At 43.1% G+C, this 21,084-nt stretch overlaps 1 protein-coding gene and 1 pseudogene across 1 annotated transcript in view; both read right to left on the bottom strand.

Moving 5' to 3' along the window:
• Nucleotides 1-7,148: 7,148 nt before the first annotated feature.
• Nucleotides 7,149-21,084, bottom strand: part of LANCL1 (LanC lantibiotic synthetase component C-like 1 (bacterial)) — a 50,872-nt gene continuing 36,936 nt past the window's right edge. The window contains exons 4-9 of the mRNA XM_006891931.1: nucleotides 18,075-18,210; nucleotides 17,419-17,565; nucleotides 13,390-13,572; nucleotides 11,310-11,486; nucleotides 7,784-7,856; nucleotides 7,149-7,225 (exon numbers count right to left, since the gene is read on the bottom strand). Coding sequence (XP_006891993.1) covers nucleotides 7,149-7,225; nucleotides 7,784-7,856; nucleotides 11,310-11,486; nucleotides 13,390-13,572; nucleotides 17,419-17,565; nucleotides 18,075-18,210 — 793 coding nt within the window. The remainder of the gene's footprint in view (nucleotides 7,226-7,783; nucleotides 7,857-11,309; nucleotides 11,487-13,389; nucleotides 13,573-17,418; nucleotides 17,566-18,074; nucleotides 18,211-21,084) is intronic.
• On the bottom strand, nucleotides 8,765-9,184 carry LOC102870017 (annotated as a pseudogene).

Genomic DNA, 21,084 nt, shown 5'->3' with positions numbered 1-21,084 from the left:
TGCAGTAGTTAAGGGCACAGCTGCTAACTAAAGGTTGATGGCTTGGACCCACCAGTTGCTCCATGGGAGAGAGATGTGGCAATCTGCTTCAGTGAAGATTTTCAGCCGTGGACCCCTATCGGCAGTTAGATTGTCTTATAGGTTGCTAGGAGACACAATCCACTCACTCACAACAGTTCAGAGGTGTCTGATCAGAGAAGTGAAACAGAAACCACTGAAGTTATTGAGTAGAAAAGTGAAGTGCTCAGAGGCAAACTCTAAGAATGTTCTCTGTGAAACAGAATATTGAAAAGCAATTGTGTGCTATTGAGTTGGGACTGGCTGACTCATAGCTGAGCCTCTAGCAGATTTTTAGAAGTAGTTGATCTCACAGAAGACTGCCCATCTTCTGCAGAGCAGTTGGTGGATTTGAACTATGTGCCTTTGGGGTTGCTGCACAGCTTACCTCGTGTCTATAGTGATTTGGATTTAGAGGAGAAAACTGGTGGTCTCCTCCCGGTAAGATCTCCAGCCTTGGGAAAGATAGTCACTATGAGAGAGAACTCCAGTCTGGCTAAGAGGCTGTTAGGGCATCCTGTCTGCAATAATAGTTTTGTGCATTGAGTCAGCTATGACTCATAAGAACCCTATGCACAAAAACTCTGAACCCTGCTCTATCTTGAGCCAACACGTCTCTGGCACACCTGTCTCCATGACCCCTGTCACAGTATCAATCCATCTCATCCAGAGTCTTCCTCTCCTGTGCTGTCCCTCTACCCTTCCAAATACAATGTCCTTCTCCAAGGACTAATATGCCTCAAGTATGTGAGACAGAACTTCAACATTCTTGCCTCCAAGGAGCAACTTGGTTTCATCCTCTCCAGGACAGATTTGTTAGTTCTCTTGGCAGGCCTTGGTATGTTCAATCCTCTTCTCCAGCACCACAATTCAAAGGCATCAATCCCTCGTCTGTCATCTTTAGTCAATGTCTAGCTCGCTGACACATAGAAAGCAATTGCAAAGACCATGACCTGTTATCAGGCACATCTTAGTCTCTAGATTGACATTGTTGCTCTTCTGAGAGCAGATTTTCCAAATGCAATTCATCTTTTGATTTCTTGACTGCTGGTGCCCAGAGTGTTGAGCACAGAACCAAGTAAGCTGAAGCTTTTAGCAACCTCAATCTCTTCTCCATCTATCATGGTGCTGCCAATTGGCTCAGTGGTGACAATCGTTTTTCCTTGATGTTGAGCTTCAATCCATATTGACGACCACAGTCCCTTAACTTCTACCGCAAATACTTCAGGTCCTCCTCAGTTTTGGCAAGCAAGGGTGTGCCATCTGTGTCACACAGGTTGTTGATGAGTCTTCCGCCAACCCTGATGCCATACATTCCTCCTCATTAAGTCCAGCCTCCCACGTGATGATCCACAGAGACTGAAAAGATACGGAGTCAAGATGCAACCCTGATACACTCCCTGCCTCATTGTGAATATTTGTACATTTGGCAAGAATTCCAAGTCAGTGAGAGGGCTGAGTTTACCTGGAGTTTGCAAATAAGAGAATCTTTTAGGAGTTAGCATAAATACAGTATGCATTCCCTTGTCTGGCCACTTGACTGCATCCCTAGATTCTGAACTGTCAAGAACTGTTGTTGGTTCCCATTGAGTTAATTCCAGCTAGCTACAATCCCACAGGTGGAGACTCTTACTACTCCAAAGGGTTCTCAGGGTTGTGGGGCCCTTGGAGAGCAGATCACCAGGTCTTCCTTCCGAGATACTTTTTTCCCCCCACTTGATGGGTCTGTGATATTAACCTGCCAGCTAGGAGACAAGTGCTTGTCTGTGCTATCTAAGGACCCTTGTTAGTAGTGGGGATGTCTAGAAATGCCCCACAGAATCTACAATGAGGCACTCTGCATGTAAACTCCCTTTTTATACATTTGGGAGACAGTGGTTGGGAAGCACTGCTCATGGTCTGCCTGCTACATATCCATAAACCCACAGTTCTAGCAGTCCAGATGACGCAGCCAAGGGGTGTATGTGAAACCCTGGGACAACAATCAATAGTTGCCATGAACTCTCACACAGAGCTACCTCAGTACTCTTCAGGTTATTAATGCCTTCCTTAATATACCAGCTCTATCTGAGAAATTGGGTAATAGTGACAGTACTTTATAAACAGATTTATCAAGTCTCGCCTTTCCCTGAATAATGACTAAGTGTCTCACGAATGCTTTTCCTCTAACACTTACTTGAGAGACAGAACATTAGTGGCAGATTTAATGTCACCGTGGTTGTAATTTGCATGCCGGTGAAAAGTTAACATAATGGAGAAATGCCAAATTAAACTGGCTGACTACAAGCAGCGGTCCTGCTAAGATCTATTTCTCTATCTTCATTATTTCACCTCTTGGCTTATTGTGTTTGCTGCTTTCTCCCATTACTCACGAAATTGTCAGATACGTCCCCAAGGACGTGGGGCACAGGGCTTCGGAAAAAGCACTTGGATAGTTTACATAATGGGACCAACGAAGCCATTATGTTCTCCGCTGTAAAGAGGCCACTGTTCTTTCACGTTGTTAACTGACTCGTAGCTTAGAAGGAAGAGGGCGATTTTGGATCTGAGACAGAGTAAGGAAGCAAATTATCAGGGGACAGACTTGCAGGCTTTTCTTAGATTAACCTATGCTTGTAAGGATAGAGCATCCTGGAGACTTTTAATGACACTGAATCCCCCAAGGGAACTATCATGGGAAAACGGAGCAAGAATTATTACTCTTCTCAGAGAATACAGGAAGGCAGAGTGAGGCACAGGTGTTTTCTAATACAAAATTACAGGGGGAAGGGGGAATCAAACCACTGTGGGTAAATTGTAGGAGACAAATTGCTTCACGTTTTGTTGATGAGATTACAACTGGAGTCTAATGTGCTGCCATTATTCTTCGTCCAGGAGGATGAGCCACGGGATGATAAACTGGTCAACAGTGCCAGCCTTTCAACTCAGGTGTGTCCTTGTGCAATGGGTGAGAATGTTCGCAGCATCGCTGAGAGCCTCCAGAGCCCTCTGCCTGACATCTGTCCTCTCCATGCCTCACTGCTCGCTCTAAAGACACTGCTCACCATCTACAGATTCCCTGCATCTGAAGCCAGTGCCTCATGTCATTCAAAGAAGCAAAACTGTCCCGAGTCATTCAACACTAGACAAGGCAGGGGGGCAAAGTACATTTTGATCACATGCACTAGAGGGAAAAAAATGTCATTTAGGAGGAAAACAAATATTTTAGCATTTGGCAAGTCCTTGTTATGCGAAGTGACACTAAGTAGATATGTCATAAAAGAGGTGGAGCAAACCCCTCTCAGGCAATTCAGGACTCCATTCAGCTCAGAATATACATTTTGTAATTATGCCTCATTTAATCCCCTTTTCTATGTAAAGTTCCAGCATTGGTTAGCAGGGAAATCAGCTTCCAGGATTAGGCCTCTAGTTATTAACCACAGGGTATATTCTCTCATGTATGTGATGGTTAATACACTGTCCTACAGAAAGCCCGGTATATTCTTCATGTTTGTGGGGTTGGTTCTTTTTTTTAGCTTTTTACATTGCTTTATATAACTGTATCCCACACAGCTGCTAAACACTGAACAATATATTCGCAAGTCGTCTTTGCCTACCCAGGGGCCAGACTAATCCCTGTATTGTTCCAATTTTAGTCTATGTGCTGCCTAGGGGAGCAGATTCTTCTTCATTTTGTAATGACCAGATTTTAAAATATTTCCCCCCAACAATCTTGATGTTCAAAAATGACTGCCAAAAAAAAAAAAAAAGACTGCAAATCTTGCTTGAGCCAACAAGAAATTTTTTAAAAATCAGGAATAATACTTGGAGAAAAATAAGTGATATGCAAGCCATTGTTTACCACTGAAGAAAACTTTTTACAAACTGAAATGAAAGCAAACAAAAAGCACAGGACAATACATAGTGTTCATAAAATTTTATTGAGAACCAGTAAGTCAAATCCTTATGGAACACAGAAAGACATATGATCCTAGTCCGTCCCAATATATAACAACTGAACACTTGGCGGATTCCCTGAATATTCCAAACAAACTTGTTTCTCTACAGGAGAGAAATAGCTTTTCCAACATGTGAACAATACTGAAAATAGAGAAATAGGGTGGTGCTGTGACCTGCTTAGGAGAAGTAGAAATGGAATCAGATCCACAGTAAATAAGAAAAAGCTATTGAGCCAAAGGAGTAGGTGAGCAAATGTTCACTTTTCACTTTTGTATTTCAGAATCAGCTGGTGGAAGATGAGACACAAATTAATCCAAAAATGTAGGAGTAGAGCATGCTTCTCAATCCAGTTATGTAGAAGTGGTAAGAAAGAAAGGAAAATGACCTCACATCCACTTATACCTACAATTTCACCTACCAAGGTTTCCTTATGCTATAAAAATAGAATTAACATCAAAGATGAAACAGGAGCAAATGGAATTAAAGATTAAAGGCTGACGACTCAGGTGAATGTAAAGCCCAATGGGATCCATGGAGATGGTCAAATAACCTACTTCCACGTAGTGAAGAGTTAACGACTCCAATTTCTCATCACTACAGGAACAGAAATGCATAATAGCATCAAAGAATTTTGCTCAACAGGCTTTGAAGATCCTATTACTTAGCTTGTACATGGAAGTAAGAGATGCTGCTCAGTTTTCTGGGAAGCAACTGTTCAGATTTTTTTTTTTAAAATCAAGAAGAAAAAAAAATTGAGGGGAAAAATAGAATTCAAAACCAGAAACAAGGGGAGCTCTGGTGGCCTAGTGGCAAGGAGCTGCAACTACAATCCCAGAGGCGAATGGTTCAAATCCACCAGATGCTCCGCCGGGGAAGGAGGGTCAATCTCCTCCTGTACCAGTCAGATCTGATTTGACGGTACACGCACACAAAAATAATAAAACAAAAAAAAAAATTTTAAAAAAAACAGAAACAAAATAAAAGTTTTCTTTTTAAAACTAAGCAAGCTACTATAAAAATGACTTTCCATTTCTACCATATCAGGGTATTGGTCTTAGCTCAGTAGCCTCTATGAACTTAATTAAAAACAAGGAACTTGAATTGTCTGTATAGATGAAATCATTAGTGAATGACAGTAGGTAAACTGTAATCTACATATTAACAGGACTTTTAATATGCATGTTCCTGTCTTAGTGTTTTCCTGGGTTGAATTAGTGGAGATGGCTGGAAAACACAGTGATCAAGTGTCCTCTGGCTATGAGAAAGGTGTTTGTGGGCTCTTCTTGGTTATTGACCTTGGTAGCTCCAAGTGCAGAAAGAGTACAGTGAGACAGTTAACGGAAGCCAAGGGGCTTCATTCTCTCAAACTGGACATCCCGTCAAAGGCAAACTAGCTACGCCAAGCACTGTTCTGCCTTATTACTGTGAACACTGACACGGCTCATCTGAAACTTTCATAAGGAAGGCACAGAGAGCACACAGCTTACAAACAGCCCTTCAGAAATCCAAGAGGCACAGGGCAGTTCCCGACCTGTACAAATCACAGAAGGAAAAGGCTAATCCTAGGGAGGTTGCAGTGGGCTGGCTCTCAGATCCCACTGGCATGAGACTTTAAAGGATCAGACAACTTTCAATAATATTAGCTACTGTGATAAAAAAAATGAGCTGTTAGCTGCAGGAATGTGCACACATACAGTAAGAATAGCATGGGGGTTTTGGTGTATGTGGGTTTTTGTGATCAAGAGGGCTATTAGGGATAGGCACATTTGAAATTTTTAAATCCTATTTCTTTTGTAAAGCTGCAAAATGTTCTCAAATCAGTCAAAATATAAGAGGAGATAAAACAGGTCTGTGAAAGGGAGTGATGGGAGGAGGGGGTACTGATGCACCTAATATTAGTACAGAATTTCATCTGTACAAATGGTTTTGTACACCAGAGGTTTTCATCTACCACACAAAACCCAGATTCTGAGGCCTTGGAAACTTATGAAATGTTATGCCTAGGACATGCAAAGAAGATACAGGATCTATTTGTTTAGACATATTTTTGGGTAGTATGTTCTAAGTAAGTATTTCTAGTAAAAGCTTAGTGTTCTTGTTCAAGTTACTGGCTATTCAGAATTTACCTCTTATTATTTTTTCAACAAAAGTATATTGCTATACTTGTTTAGTCTAAAGGACATTTATATATAAATTCATAGAAAGAAAATCTCTTATGGCTTTCAGGGAATAGCCAATACTGAAGCATAATCATTACAAAGTGAGTAAACCACAAGTTGACATTAAGACAGTGGGCAGCTGGACTCAAATCCCAGGTTACAAAATATTCAGATAGAAATCTGCCTCCTGCTCTAATACTAAGAAAAAAAAATTAAATAAATACTCCTCAAATGTACTAGATTATTTTAGAGGAAAAAAAATTGTACTCTGTTATTTTCAGCTAACAATGTCAACTCAGATTCTAAAATAACCATCACTTATTGAAGACTTTGGTAAAAATGCTACCTTATGAAGGCAGGGTTCTTGACCTTCAAAATAAAGGGTCACGCTGGACAACGTGTTTCCCTCTAAACAGCCACCATAAAACGAGAAATGGAATTTAGGTTACTTGCCCAGTCTACAGTATGTACAGTTTTCCTCTTGAAAGGAAAATAGTTACATTTTTGTTCCCTTTCACAACCAACCACTTCCAGGAAAGCTGTCATGCAGCCATCTAAGCGCCTTCTTGGAGGAAACAAATATTAAAGAGACAAGGTGGAGGGCAGCAGCCAAGAAGGCTCACATATTTAGCTTTAGCTACATTTAGTTCCTTTTAATGACTCCCAGTCACAGACTGCCATACTGAGAAGCTGAAGTAAGAGTACTAATTCCTCCAGGTTCTGATAGATATGCATCTGTACACCCTCACAATACAGGATGTATCACCTACTCTGTCTCAGAAATAAAACAACTGCGGTTAAAATATTTCCTTGGGTACTTTTAAATAAAAGCAAATGGTAAGGAAGAGGAAGCGAATGAAGAGGAAATTCAGAAAAGAAATCAACTCAATCAAGTACTCAGTTGGCCTCTGTTTCAGTGAAAGCACTTAGTCCAGGTCTGACTTCATAGAGCGGGTCATGCAGTGAAGTAAGTGCAGGGTGCATTCTCCCCTTTTATAGCTCAAATGCGGGGAACATGGCTTTCATGGGGACGAGCAGGTCAGCCAGGAAGTAGATTGTTCCAGCCATTCCTGTAGAAAGGGAAACGAGGCGAAAGTCATTACCCCAAATACTACAGCTCCATTCTCTCAGCGCCATCAGTATTCTATTAATGTCAGTGATTTCAACCAAGTAGGAGTCTGTCTGTATGTATATCCGCTGCAGTTCAACAACAGAGCAATCACTGCGGAGGTGCCCAGCTTCTCTGTCCAGGCAGCAGACAGCAGGCAGAGCGGAGCCAGACCATTTTAAGTCACAGCCCTGCCATTACCATTATCAAGGGCCACTTATCTCTGACCCCTAGTCCCTTCCTCTGTGACATTACAGAAATAACACCTGCCTGTTTTTGCTGAGGTGATAAAGGTGCCTGGATCCATAAACAGCAGTCACCAGAATGATTATGAGTTTGGGTCCATGGAAGTACAGGTACTAGTGATTTCAATAATGACTTACTGTATCAGGAAACTAAAAAGCGGCTTAAGAAATGGCTGTAAGATTGATTTGCTGATAAAATTAAAAAATTCAAGTACATTAAATATCAACTGGAGAAGTAGTTAACTAAGACAAATCAACAAATGTGTGAAGAATACCTTCAAAGAGGGAGAAGGGGGTGTCAGGTGTTCTGCATCCGTGTTCGCCATAATCCAAGCACCATTCAGCAAACTGGAAAGGAGGACAAGTGAGGTAAGTGCAGCAAATGCCTCCAGGTACATTCAGAGGTTCACAGAGCTTGTTCAGAATTACAGTTGACCCCAAACAGAGAAGGCAGAGGGGCACCGATCTCCCACTCATTCTAACAAAAATATGCTCATGACTTACAGAAGCTCCTTGGAAAGCACAGGCTTGCAGTGTGTGGGCCGACCTCTGAACAGAAGTTTAGGTTTGAACTGCTCAATTGTTGTTGTTAAATATCAGCTTAAAATATGTGATGCTAATCATTTCTACATAGAAATTCTTCTTCTTATGTGCCGTCGAGTTGCCTGTTGACTCACAGCAACCCTACGTACAGTTTTAAACCTGCTCTATCCTGTGCCAATCTTACTGTCTGACACACCTATCCCGACGATTACCCGTCACTGAGTCAATCCATTTCCTTGAGGGTATTCCTCTCCTGCGCCGTCCCTCCACCCTTCCAAGCATCATGTCTCTCTCCAAGAGTCTCTCCAGAGTCCCTCCTTGCAAAAGTATGTGCAAAGTATGTCAGACGAAGCTTCAGAATCCTTGCCTCCGAGGAGCAGTCTGATTTTTAACCATCTCCAGGATGAACCTGTGGTTCTCTTTTTCAATTTTTTTCCTGGGGGGAGAAGGGTGTTTACCGGTTTATAGAGGGTTCCACATACACACGCTCACAGCATCACATGATAACAGCACAATGACGCAGTACACGCAGGAGGTGGGCCCCCACCCGACTATAGCCCAAAAGGGAGAGGGGGAAGCCTCCTCTTCTGTGTCCCAGACCCAGCTGAGTCCCTTCATCCTGGGCGGCTGGAGGTGGCAAGAGGAAGTGGGCACCAAGGCCAGACAGCTGGGGTCCTGGAGGGGCTCGTGGCAGGGGGGCAGGGGGGTGTCCCTCATTCCAGCGACTGCAGCATCAGCAGCTGTTTCAGCACCTTAGTCTGGCTGGTCTTCCAGATCTTACGGACTACGAACATCTCATGCACCACCATGTAAACCATGTGGAAACTAAACAGCAGGTCCAGCTTGCAGACATTGTGAAAATTCTCATTTAAGACCTGCACAAAGTTGTGGATGGCCTGCAGATAGGCCAGGTTGTTGTCACTGACATCCACACAGATGCAGAAGTAGAGACCAGCACAGTGTCGGTAGATGATCTTGAAGTTCCAGAACTCCACAAAGTTAGTGTGCTTGGCATCACTCAAGGTGACCCTGGCGTGCACCTCCTCGATCAGCTTCTGCTTCTCACTGCCATCAAACTACATGTACCACTTGGCCAGGAGGGTCTTGCCCGCCCAGTTCTGGATGAGGATGAAAGCAGATCATGACAAACCCCATCAGGATCCTAGTAGCCCTGGTCCAGTAGAAACCGGGCAGCTCTGGCTCCTGATGCAGTTGAGGGGCTCAGGGCGAGCCCTCTTTGTTCTCCTAGCAGTCTATGGTATATTCAACACTTTTCTCCAGCACCACAGCTTAAAGACATTAATCCTCCTATCATCCTTAGTCATTGTCCAGCTCTCTGACGAATAGCAAGTGATTGCAAAAACTGTGGCCTGTATCAGGTGCACCTTGGTCTCCAGATTGGGATCACGGTTCCTCAGTACTTCGGGGACGTCTCTGACAGCAGACTTCCCCAACACAATACTTCTTTTAATTTCCTGGCTGCTGGTACCAAGAGTGTTGATTGTGGAGCCAAGTAAACTAAAGCTGTGAACAATCTCAATCTCTTCACCATCCAACATGATGCTGCCAATCGGCCCAGCGGTGAGACTTTGTCTTCTTGACATTGAGCCTCAATCCATATTGAAGGCTGCAGTCCTTGACCTACAACAAGCACTTCAGGTCCTCCTTAGTTTCAGCAAACAGGGTTGTATCATCTGCATAAAGCAGGTTGTTGATGAGTCTTTCTCCAATCCTGACACCACATTCCTCCTCACAGAGCCCAGCCTCCTGGATAATTTATTCTGCATATAGATTGAAAAGGTATGCAGATTTTGAACCATGCAGTGTTCCCTTGCTCAGTTCTGATGACTGTCTCCTGGTCCAAGTATAGGTTTCGCATAAGCACAATCAAGTGTTCTGAGATTCCCATTCTTTTTAGGGTCAGCCATGGTTTGTTGTGGGCATTTTGAATCAGACAATCATATGATCTACTATGCTGGGGATGAAAAAGTGAGGAAAAATGGGGTTATTTCATAGTTAAAAAAACATTTCTAGATCCGTCTTGAAATACAATATTGTAAGTGATAGGATAATATTCATATGGATACAAAAAAGTCCAGTGAATACCACTATCATTCAGATATATGCACCAACAACCAGAGTCAAAGAGGCAACAGAAAATTTCTGCCAATTTTTGCAGAGATCAAGCAAATATACAATCAAGATGCATTAATAAATAATGGGTGACTGGAATGCAAAAGTTGGGAACTGATAAAAAAGATCAGTAGTTAGAAAACATGGACTTGGTGACAGAAAATGAAGGTGGAGATAGAATGATAGAATTTTGCACAATCAATTTATTCATTGCAAATAAGTTTTATAAGAAACAAACGCAGGATATACACATGGATTTCACCTGATCGTATGCATAGGAATCAGATAGATTACATCTGTGGAAAGAACCGCTGGAGAAGCTCAGTATCAGCTGTGAAAACTAGGCCAGGAGCTGACTGTGGAACAGATCACCAAATGCTCATACAGCATGTTCAAGATAAAGCTGAGGAAAATGAAATCAAATCCACAGGATACAAAATAAGACCTTGAGTCTATCCCACCCAAATTTCAAAACCATCTCAGGAACAGGTTTGAGGCCTTGAACATGACTGAGCAAAGACCAGATGAAGTGTGGGAGGATATAAAGAATATCATTCAGGAAGAGTACACAAGGTCATTACAAAGACAGAGGAGGAAGAAAAGGCCAAAAATGGGTATCAGAAGAGACTCTGAATATTGCACTAGAGCTTCAAAAAGTCAAAGCACGGGGAAGAATTCAAGATATTAAAAAGCTGAACAGAAGATTTCAAAGGGCAGTGTGGGAAGAAATGATTAGCAGAGAGAAAAAGAAACCCCACAACTTCCACATTCAAACTCATGTTATTCAAGGGTCAGCTGTACTGTGGAAAGTAAAAATTAGCTTCAAGTTAGAGAAAAACAGAAAAATACAGACAAAAATATGGTTTGACATTTAATAAGCTACCTGGGACATTGATCTCTGAGGTTAATCAAAGAGAAAAACCTAATAAAATGATCCTCCACCTTTCCTTTTTGTTTTGTTCTCCATTTTATCTTCTTTTTTAAAAAAAGTTAATTCAATTTAATGGCTTTTAAAGATTGTCCTTAAATAATGGCTTATCTATGGATTGTTTAAAAACACAAATTATGAAAGCAGATGAAGTGGAACCGTTAATCTAAAGCAACGGCATCTCCCTGGGAGCCCACCTTGCAGGCCCGGTACAGGTACTTCATGTCGTGTGTGACATTGTAGAGCGTCAGGAAGGCGTACGCGTTCCCCGCGGCACCATGGCACAGCCCGTAGCCTTTCTTCAGCAAGCCATACTGCCAGATCACATCAGCACACTGGTATGCGTCAGTGAGGTACCGCTCGTCTCGGAACACCTGCAAGAGGTAAGGACACCGTAATTTAGTAAAAGGGATGGAAAACAAAGTTCTCCTGTCACTGCTTCCAGAAAGGGAAGGAGGAAAGGGGGGAGCGGAGGAAGGGGTGGATGGAGGAACACGGCTTGGCAAGGAAGGGTGAGTTTCATTTTTATTTTTAGAAGTAACTGAGGGGGGAAAAAAGGAAGAAAAAAAAAAAGAAGTAACTGGGCATGGCCATGTCTGTATAATCTAAATTTTGTTATTTGTTAATATACATGTCAGGAAGCTCTGGTGGCCTAGAGGCAAGAAACTGCACTGCAATCCCAAAGGTGCGTGGTTCAAGGCCACTAGCTGCTCCCTGGGAGGATGGACAATCTCCTCCCTAGCGATTAACTGCCTCTGAAAACCTGCTGGAGGGTCAGCTATGAGTTGGGTCTTACTCCACAATATACAACAATACTGTATAATAATCAACAATGATACAACAGTGTTATTGCTGAAATAACATTATTTAACTAGCAACTTGTCATTAAGTCACTGTCCAAAGAACATATGTTGTCTTCTTTGGTAACAACGATGTATTCCCCAACAGTTTCTTTTTACCCAGGAGAAGACATTTTCAGGTATCTATGTGTAGACAGACTCTAAAACACTATACTTTATCAGAAAAATAGAAATATACCTTTACAATTGTTTGTTGACTCCTAAATCTTAATCAAAGACTTGTGTACTTGAAAGATATTCTTCTGAGCATGTATTTTTTCAATCCTGAATTGTTAATACTAAGTATCCTTAAAATAGACTAGTGCATTTTACTTTCATCATAGCACTTGTTGGAACTAACAGCTTTAAGACTATGCAGCAAGCAAGTAACTACTTCCTTAGTTTTTATAAAACTGATACATTATTTAGACCATTAGATGTTAGTGTCTATTTAAAATCTTACAGATGCATAATATATAAATTTGGTACGTATGTCACTAAAAATTTTATTTCTATCTTCAGTGGAGCTTCTGACATATTTAAAAATATTGGGCCCTGTCACTGATGTTACAACTTTGGTTCTAACTTGAGGTATACAACATCAACAACTACTCTACCAGCCAGTAAAATCATCTAATTCTCTGAAATAACATCAATTATAGAAGGGATAAATACTGTAAAAATGAACATATAATTTATGAAAGTGCACGTATGACCAACACAAAGTGTATTTATTGCTTCTTTAAATAAATTTGTGTATAAAACAAAATTCTTTCGAACATTTTACTGTGATGTTAAAGTTCAGAGTTCAACAATTCATGTACTTTATGCTGTGTGATACTGATTACAATGTCCATGTTGGAACAGCCCTCTTTTCACTTCTCCCCTGGGCTTCCCTACCCCTTCCTGCCTCCTCAACTATATCCTTGGGCAAATGCTGCTGCTTTGATTTTGTGTAGTTGGTTGATCCAAGGTGTGCATTCCTCCCTGGAGGACTTTCTGGCTTTAGGAGCTCTACTGTTGCAGTGTAACACGGTGTTCTACTAACCAAAAGGTCAGCAGTTTGAACTCCCCAGCCACTCTGAGGGAGAAAGAGGGGTAGTCTCCTCCCATTAGCATCTAGAGCCTCAGAACCCTGATGGAGGGTTGCTGTGAGTTGGAAATGGCTTGAAAGTTTATAGACTTTATAAGACTGAATTAAAAGGACAACACTGTTGTGTATAATAGAGTTGGAACTGACCCATAGCTGACCCTCTGGCAGGTTTTCAGAGGGAGTTAACTGCACGGGAGGAGACTGCATACTCTTCTCCCACAGAGCAGCTGGTGGCCAGGAACCTTTGGGATTGCGGTGCCGCTTCCTGCCAGTAGGCTACCAGAGCTCCCTAACAGTTTATTATGCTTTCCAATTTAGTTCCGAAATGAGAAAATCTTACAGTACCTTATAGGCCTGGACGAGCATGTAGATGACTCCAGGGGCACCGTGGCACCAATGGACAAGCATGTCTCGGTTATCATCCACACACGGAGGGTAATTGCCAGAAGGGAATTTAAGCTGGCAGACGTAGTCGACACTGGGCTTGACCAAACCATACAACTTTGCTTGGCTCACTTGAAGGCTGGGCTAAGGATGAGAAAAGGTTATTAGTTCTACTGAACAAAGAGACTTCTTAGGCCTTAGGAATGCTTTAAGCTGGAAAAAAGTATGAACAAAAGGAACTGGGGGGTCACAAAGAGCCTTTGGATTTCACTCTATTTTCAGTTCCATATTTTTATTAATTCAGTTCCATATTTTATGATTTAATTTGGTGGCTGCAAACAATAGAACAAATGAAAATTCATCTCCGTTAACTCCTGGAGCCTCCTAATGTATTATTATGTGTTATATTCTTTTCAACATTTGTTTTTATCTATGTACATATATAGAATGATTTCCTTGAGCTGTAATGTCTGAGAATTGAGTGTAATGGGCTCTTGCCTAGGGTTTCAATACTGAAAGCAAGCTCTGAAGGCAACAAAGCTGGAGACAAGCCTAAGACAACGATGATTGTTTCGTTCACAGTAGCGGCGGGTGGCACAGCAGCAAAAGGACGTGGGGGCTGGGCAGGCAGAGGTGGTGGGTACTAAGAGACACTGACAATGCAATTTCCACTGAATGTACTGAATGTGCACTAAATTCTTTAGGGGGCGTATCGATTTAACTTTCCTCAAAGAAAACCATAAAAGCTCAGGCTAAAAGTTAGAGGGGAATATGGATTCTCCTCAAACTTATAAGAATTCAACAACAGGGCCTAAACACAGTACTGTTTTGTGTTGTGCTGACACATAGGTGCCTGCTAGAATGCACTTTCAACACTAAAAATGAAATAATTTCAAATAGATAATAGCTTGTAAATGGAAAAATCAATACTCCAGTTGCTGAACGCCTTATTAGAGCTACCTAAAAGGTGCCAGGGTGAAGATGCTTCCAGATCTGTCTCAATGAGCGGTCAATGAGGCTTCCCCGTCCCTGTCATGAGCAACTCCAATTCACCTTCAAAAGACATGAAACCTTTTCCTGAGCAAGAAGGAATTTATGTTTGCTGTTGGTTATGAGGCACTGAAGAAATGTAGTGAGAAACTGAAGAAATTTGGTCTATATTGTCAAAAACTGTAACTATACAACTTCTAATTAAGATGTGCAGGATGAAGGTAACGGTCTCTTAGTGAGGCTAACATTCAGTGTGACTGCATTCAAAAGCATTAATAACCTTTGAGTCTTATAGTTTCACTGTCACTGTTTATGGTAATGGGCACATCTGATACTGATTCTGTAGTTTTATTTTTATTGTCAGTTACTAAACCAGTTGGTTAGCAACGTAGAAGAAAAATACTCACCTTTTACATACTGTTTTAACAAATATTTTACTGTTAGGTACAAGTTCACATAGCAAATTACTTTTTGCAATCAGTAATTCATACATGTCATTATTCCCTGACGCTGCTCCCAACCCCTGTAATGTATCAGTCATCTTGCCATTTCTTCTCTGGGTTCCCCACTTCAATCTGTCAGCTTTCCCTATCTCTCCCTGCCTTTTATCTTTGCTTTGGGACATAATGTCTTTTTAGTCATATACTAAACTATATACTATGGTTCTCGAGAGCACGTTCTTCATGGCTGTTATTTTTTAGGCCTATTATTTGACTGAAAGGTGGACTCCAGGAGGGTCTCCAGTTTCAAGTTCAAACCTGGTCACAAGACAACAATCTTAGGAGTTCCCCAGTTTCCTTCAGACCAGTAATTGTGGTTCTGGGTTTTTAAAATTCCTCTGGCTTTGGATTTTGTTTTGTATTTTCTGGTCCCTTGAGCAAGTAGTCATGCATTGGGCATGGCCACTGTCAATGGATCAATGATACCAGTTTGAAGACTAGGGTGTGTCTGACTCAGGCCACGGTCTTCTCCATCACTTTTATGTGTCTGAAAGCTGGACAACAAATAAAGGTAACAGAAGAAGCACAGATGCCTTTGAGTTGTGGTGGTGAAGAAGAATAGTGAACATTCTACAGACAGCCAAAAGAACAAGTATGTGCTGGAAAAATGCATCCCGGCTGCTCCTTAGAGGAAAGGATGGTGAAGCTTCGGCTCACTTTTCTGGCCTATGTTGGTAAGAGAGTCTATTGCCTGGAACTGCGGAGGGTCAGTGAAAGAAACAGGAAGACACTCAACCACATGGACTGACACAGTGACTGCAATAAATGGGCTCAAGTGTGTCGGAGATTGTGAGGAGGACAGAGGATAAGGCAGAGTTTTCAGATCTGCTGTTCACAGTGTTGCCTGAAGTAGTACTCACCTCAGCGGTACCTAACAGCAACTACAACAGTTGGGGTGCAGTTGCTGTGGTCTGCTGGGTTGGAGGATGGGTGGCGAGTGGGCTGGCATGAGTTGCTGACACCTGGACCCGGGTCAGGGCCTGGGGAGGAGGCAAGTGTTTAACTGGATGAACAGGGTTGTACTGCCCCCCAAGCCTGGATGGGGTTGCTGCTACTTCTGGGGTGTGTGTGTGGGGGTGTCAGGTGGGAGGTGGGGGTCAGGGAGGAGGCACAGGTACACTGGGTGGTGGAGTGGGTGGCTGGGGAGTGCGCTTCTGCTGCTTCCCAAGGGGATGGTCGAGCTGGCGGCAGAGAGGATGGATGGGCCTGCGTGGATCAAGGGTGGGGCAGGAGCTGCCTGGAGTCTGGGCAGCAGGGGACTGCCCATTGGTCCTGCAGGAAGCAACTTCTCAGGTGTGTCGCTCATTGAATATGTATGTGACTCCGGATCCTGGCTCTGTTCCCAGGCTTTCCCTTCTTACATCTGATTATGTTCCCCTCCCTTCTTCCCTCTTGGTGCGTACGCAGCTTCTGTCTCCTGTCGGGAGTTCTGTACAGGTGCCTTCCTGTGCTCTGCTGGCTTGGTCTGAAGATGGCCATGCAGAGCCAGGCTGGTCGGCAGAGCACCCCCACTCTGAGTCCCTCCTTGTCAGGGTGCTCTTTCAAGTCTTCTTCTGGTCAGTGTTTGCGTCTATTATTTCTCTATTTGATGTTGATGGTGCAGGTCTGTCACATGCATCTGTTCCGCTGACTTCCTAGTCGGCCGTGGAGGGATCGCATGCCGTGTCTAACTAAACTGCCATTTTGGCTCCTTTCTCTTTCTCTTACTACAAAGCATCAATCTGAAGAACCAATTTCTCCTTAAAGAGACCTCAGTAAGCTGCTTAAAATGATGCTTTCAGGAGTTTTCTTCTGACTTCCTCTCCCACATAATGCTCGTTGCAGTAAATTGTGCCTGTCCTGCAGTTTAACACACGTTGACTGTGTTTCCCAAGAGCTTTAGGGCCTAAGAACTGTTGTGCATAGCAAATTCTGCTATAGTTTTCAGGTAAGCCACAAAAATCCATTGAAGGCCCTCAGCTTTGCTTTCTAAGTCAGCCTAAGGTAACACATGCTCATTTGTTTTCTATTGATTTTAACTTCTGGAATTTGTTTGAATGGGTTATGCTTTATTATAGAGGAATAATATCATCAATTCAAGGAATTTTCTGTGAGAGGCGAGAAGAGGAATGGGAGGTGCTTTCTACAGAAATCTGGTCAAAGCACCGCTAGTCTGTGCAGATGCCTCTCGATGGTATGGCCATCTGTAAATCAAACGTCAACTCAAAGCATGGTGTCTTACGTTTCTTCTTATTGTTATGTGCCGTCGAGTCGCTTGTGACTCATAGTGACCCTGTGTACAACAGCCCTAAACTCTGCTCTGTCCTGTGCCAATCACACCATCTCCGATACACCCATCCCGATTACCCCAGTCACTGAATCAGTTGGGAAGCATGGTCTTTTTTATCTGGGATGATCACAAGGAGCGTGATGGATTGACAACAGGGGGCAACAGAATAATAGAAGGGCTGGAGCACTTGTTTTCTCACCCAATACAGCGCACTCGGGAAACACCTCGTACCTGCATGAGGAAGTAATAAATGCCCGCCAGGCCGTGCGCCGCCCCCACGTAGTACTCCTGGTACCATTCATACATCAGTGGAGTCTTTGCTGTGAAGTTTCTCTTTCTGGACAGATTTTCTCCAGTGGTTATAATGGTGTCACATATCTACAGGGAGGAAACCAAGCCGAGTAATGAGAGAACTAGAATAATACTTTTCCGAGTAAGATCTAGGGCACTTTGCTAAAGGAACACGCTCAACAAGCTAGTGTCTTCCAGACACAGAACAGCACTGCAATTCTGACCTCAAAGAGGTGGATGTGACTGTGCTCTGCCTCCAAGCGGGAGGGCGTGGATCTTGCTGAGCTGTTCATGTGTCGAGGGAGAGGATAATTCCTCCAAGCAAAAAGGGTCCTACATCTACGAGGAGAAAATGGGTATTATTTTTCTTCTGAATGGGACTATAAACTCTCAAATCTAGCAGGTTCACTCTCTCTAGTGCTTCCAAAAGTGCTCAGGGGGAAGTTAGGTGCTCTGTGACCACTCCTGACTTTTTTGAGGCAAAACACACTTTGCCACTACTTGAAATGTGCTCACTGGGAAATCAAAAGACAAATGCAAGTACAAAACAAGTGTGATGCTAAAAAGGTCCCAGAAGTGACAGAAAAGCACGGTACCTGTTGGATATAGCTCTGAGGAATCTTCTCCTCTCCAAAGTGCTTATTCACAAAAAGAAGTGCATAGATGTAGCCCATCTTTCCATACAGCATCTCACTTGGTGCGTGGGGATCAATCTTGTTTAGGTGAATCAGCCTGCGGGAAAAACACAAGTCTTTCATAGCATGAAAGGGATGGGGAGTTGTATAAAAGTACACCTTAAATACACATCACACACACACAAACACAGACACCCACAGACATGTAATTTTTAAGATGTGAGCTGGTCCAGACTAAAAGCCTAGTTAGAACTCAAATATTAGCCTTCCACTAAATTTCTTAAGTTCACCGTTAACTTACACACAAGAAATTTAAAGAACAAAAGACTACAAGTGAACAGCTGAGCTGCTCTGATGTCTCCCTGTGTCCTCACGGAGGAAGCCCAAAACAAATGGCTATAATGACATTTACTCTGAGAAAGGGCTATGTCAACACTCAAGGTTCAAGTTCTATCACTTGAAATACCTGCTTCTCCTATTATTACCTTTGTGGTTAATTTCTTATGTGCTGCCAGGCTTACTAAGTACCTGTAGCTAAGTGTTGTGTACAACAACTGATGATGCAGAACTATGGTATTAAATCTGTTAACCAGCTCCCTGCCTTCCCACTCTCTCAGCCTCCCAATTCTTCTTTTCAGACATAAACACTGCTACCAACTTCCAACATAGCCCTAGAACTACCTCAGGCACATCAAAGTGTATGCACACACGTGTGCGTGTGTGTGTTTATGTGTACACAAAGAAGAACGAGCGCACAAGCCAGAGAGCTTGCTCGCTCACTTTGTGGCCTAGTGGGTATGGAGTTGTGCTTCCAAACTAAAGGCTGGTAGTTTGAATCCACCAGCTGCTCCTTGGAAGAAAGACAGGAAATTTCCTCCTCTGCGATTTAAAGCCTCTGAAAACCTGCTGGATGGAGTTGGTTTCAAATTGACAGAAATGAGTTGCTGTTGTTGCTCTACATATACATACACACACACATAAAACACATGTATGTGCACATTACCCACATGACTGAATCATGATGGTGACCTCATGCGTGTCACAGTAGTGCTGTGCTCCATGCTGCATACAATTTTCAGAGGCTTCGAGGCCTTGCTCCCACAGGGTCTCTGAGTGAACTACAGAACCGTAAATCTTTTGGTCAAGGATGTGTGCAGTTGGTACCACTCAGGGATTCCTAATCACGTATTTATATTTTCCACAAACGTTCTTGCATTTTGTTAGTTAGCAATGTATCTTGACAATCATTCAACTTCAATACATACAGTCTCATTTTGTACAATATTTTCATAGGCTTCCCAAGGACCAGAACTACTGTAACTTATTAGATCCTGACTGACAAAGTCAGTCTAGCTTCATGACTAAATGCAGCTAGAAAACAGCTAACTCTGAAAAGTTAAGACAATAAAACTTGTGAAAGCCAGACTCTGAATGCTGGAGACCAATCAGAGGAAGAAAACACAAAATATTTTCCACTAAAAGCAAGATTGAAAAGTGGTAAGATGGCTCCTGTCAAAGGTGGAAAACTTCCAAGACCCAGGAAAAAACCAAGCAGCCTTGTCAAGTTCCAGTTCTCACTGGACAAAGCAGCAGGAAGTTTACTGTATTTCCCCCTCTGCTATGTGCCCAGCCTGAACTCTACTACTGCCCCAAACCCAGAACTTCTTTGCTTCTATCTAGAAAAAGAACAAGAAAGGCAACATTTTCTTTTTCTCACCCTCTCCTGCCACTGAAGATGAAGGGTCACAGAAACAAAGATCAACAAGATGGACTGATGCAGGACTGTGACAATGGACTTGAGTGTATGCGAGGTGACGATGGCACAGGGCAGGGTTAAGGTTCAGATCTGTTTACAGGATTGCTATGAGGTTGACACAATGGTACCCAGCAAGAGCAGATGGCAGCTGAGACAGTCTCACCACCCCTCCGTCCACAGAGCATGCTGGCTATGTATCTTCCAAGCCAGATCTGTTTTGTGTCAAAGACTTTGGGCACTTTTCCAGAAGAGGCCAATCCCTGGAGAAGGCCATCATGCTTGGTAAAAGATGAGAGAAAAAGAGGACCTTAAACAATGGACTGACGCAGTGATTGAACAGTGGGGTCAAGGACAGCAGTACTGACTTGGAGGACGGTGCAGGACCAGGTGGTATTGTTCTGGTACACACAGGTCTCTATGTGTCAGCACCGACTCCACTCCAGGGTACCTAACAACAATATGCCTGTGGGTCTGAGCAACCACATGTTATCATCAGAAGCAGCAGTAAGGGGCACTCAATGGAGCCTTAAGAGAGGGCTCCGTTCCGCACAGGTCAGAGACACTGTGACGAAATCCCCACTTCGTCCTCCTCTCTGCTCTCCCCATCACTGTTCCTCAGATGCATCTCAGGGATGGACATGGGAAGAGAGGGGCTAAACAGGGTTAGAAAAGTTTTCCAGCAGGAGGACCAGAGAAAGAGCCCCCAGGGACTAACAAGCAAAGGGACAGAATCGAGAGAGAGGAGGGCAGACAGCAGAGGGGAAAGCAACCTTATTTTGTAGTTATAATTTTGACATTAAACATTGTTGGGATGAAAACAAATTTGCTAGTTTAAAAATTTTTTTAGAGATCCAAGATGGCGGCAGAGGCAGAGACAGTGTGGTGAGCTGCGGGAGCAGTGAACCACTTAAAGCAGGGCCATTATGGCCTTCCACAGACTTCGGCTTATTGATAATTAAACACTTAAACAGTTGATGACTGGCCCTCAGTGAAGATTGAAGCTCAACAACAGGAATTCAAGGATTCCCAAGGAGAAATGGGTGAGTCTCGTGGCTCCCCCGCCCTCCCAGAGCCCATGCCATGCTGAACAGCTGCTGCAGCTCCATGAGGCTTCCACAGCCTGGATTCCCTCACCCAGGATGGATGTTGGCCACTGGCCCTCCTCAAGACTGGTACAGTGAAATCACTACACTGCCGCAAGGTGGATTTGGTCTG

Source organism: Elephantulus edwardii, unplaced genomic scaffold (assembly GCF_000299155.1).
Source record: "Elephantulus edwardii isolate Elephantulus edwardi_28Jun2011 unplaced genomic scaffold, EleEdw1.0 scaffold00106, whole genome shotgun sequence".
NCBI classification, from domain to species: domain Eukaryota; kingdom Metazoa; phylum Chordata; class Mammalia; order Macroscelidea; family Macroscelididae; genus Elephantulus; species Elephantulus edwardii.
The sequence above is the reverse complement of the archived record's forward strand: the minus strand, read 5'-3'. Positions and strand labels throughout refer to the sequence as shown.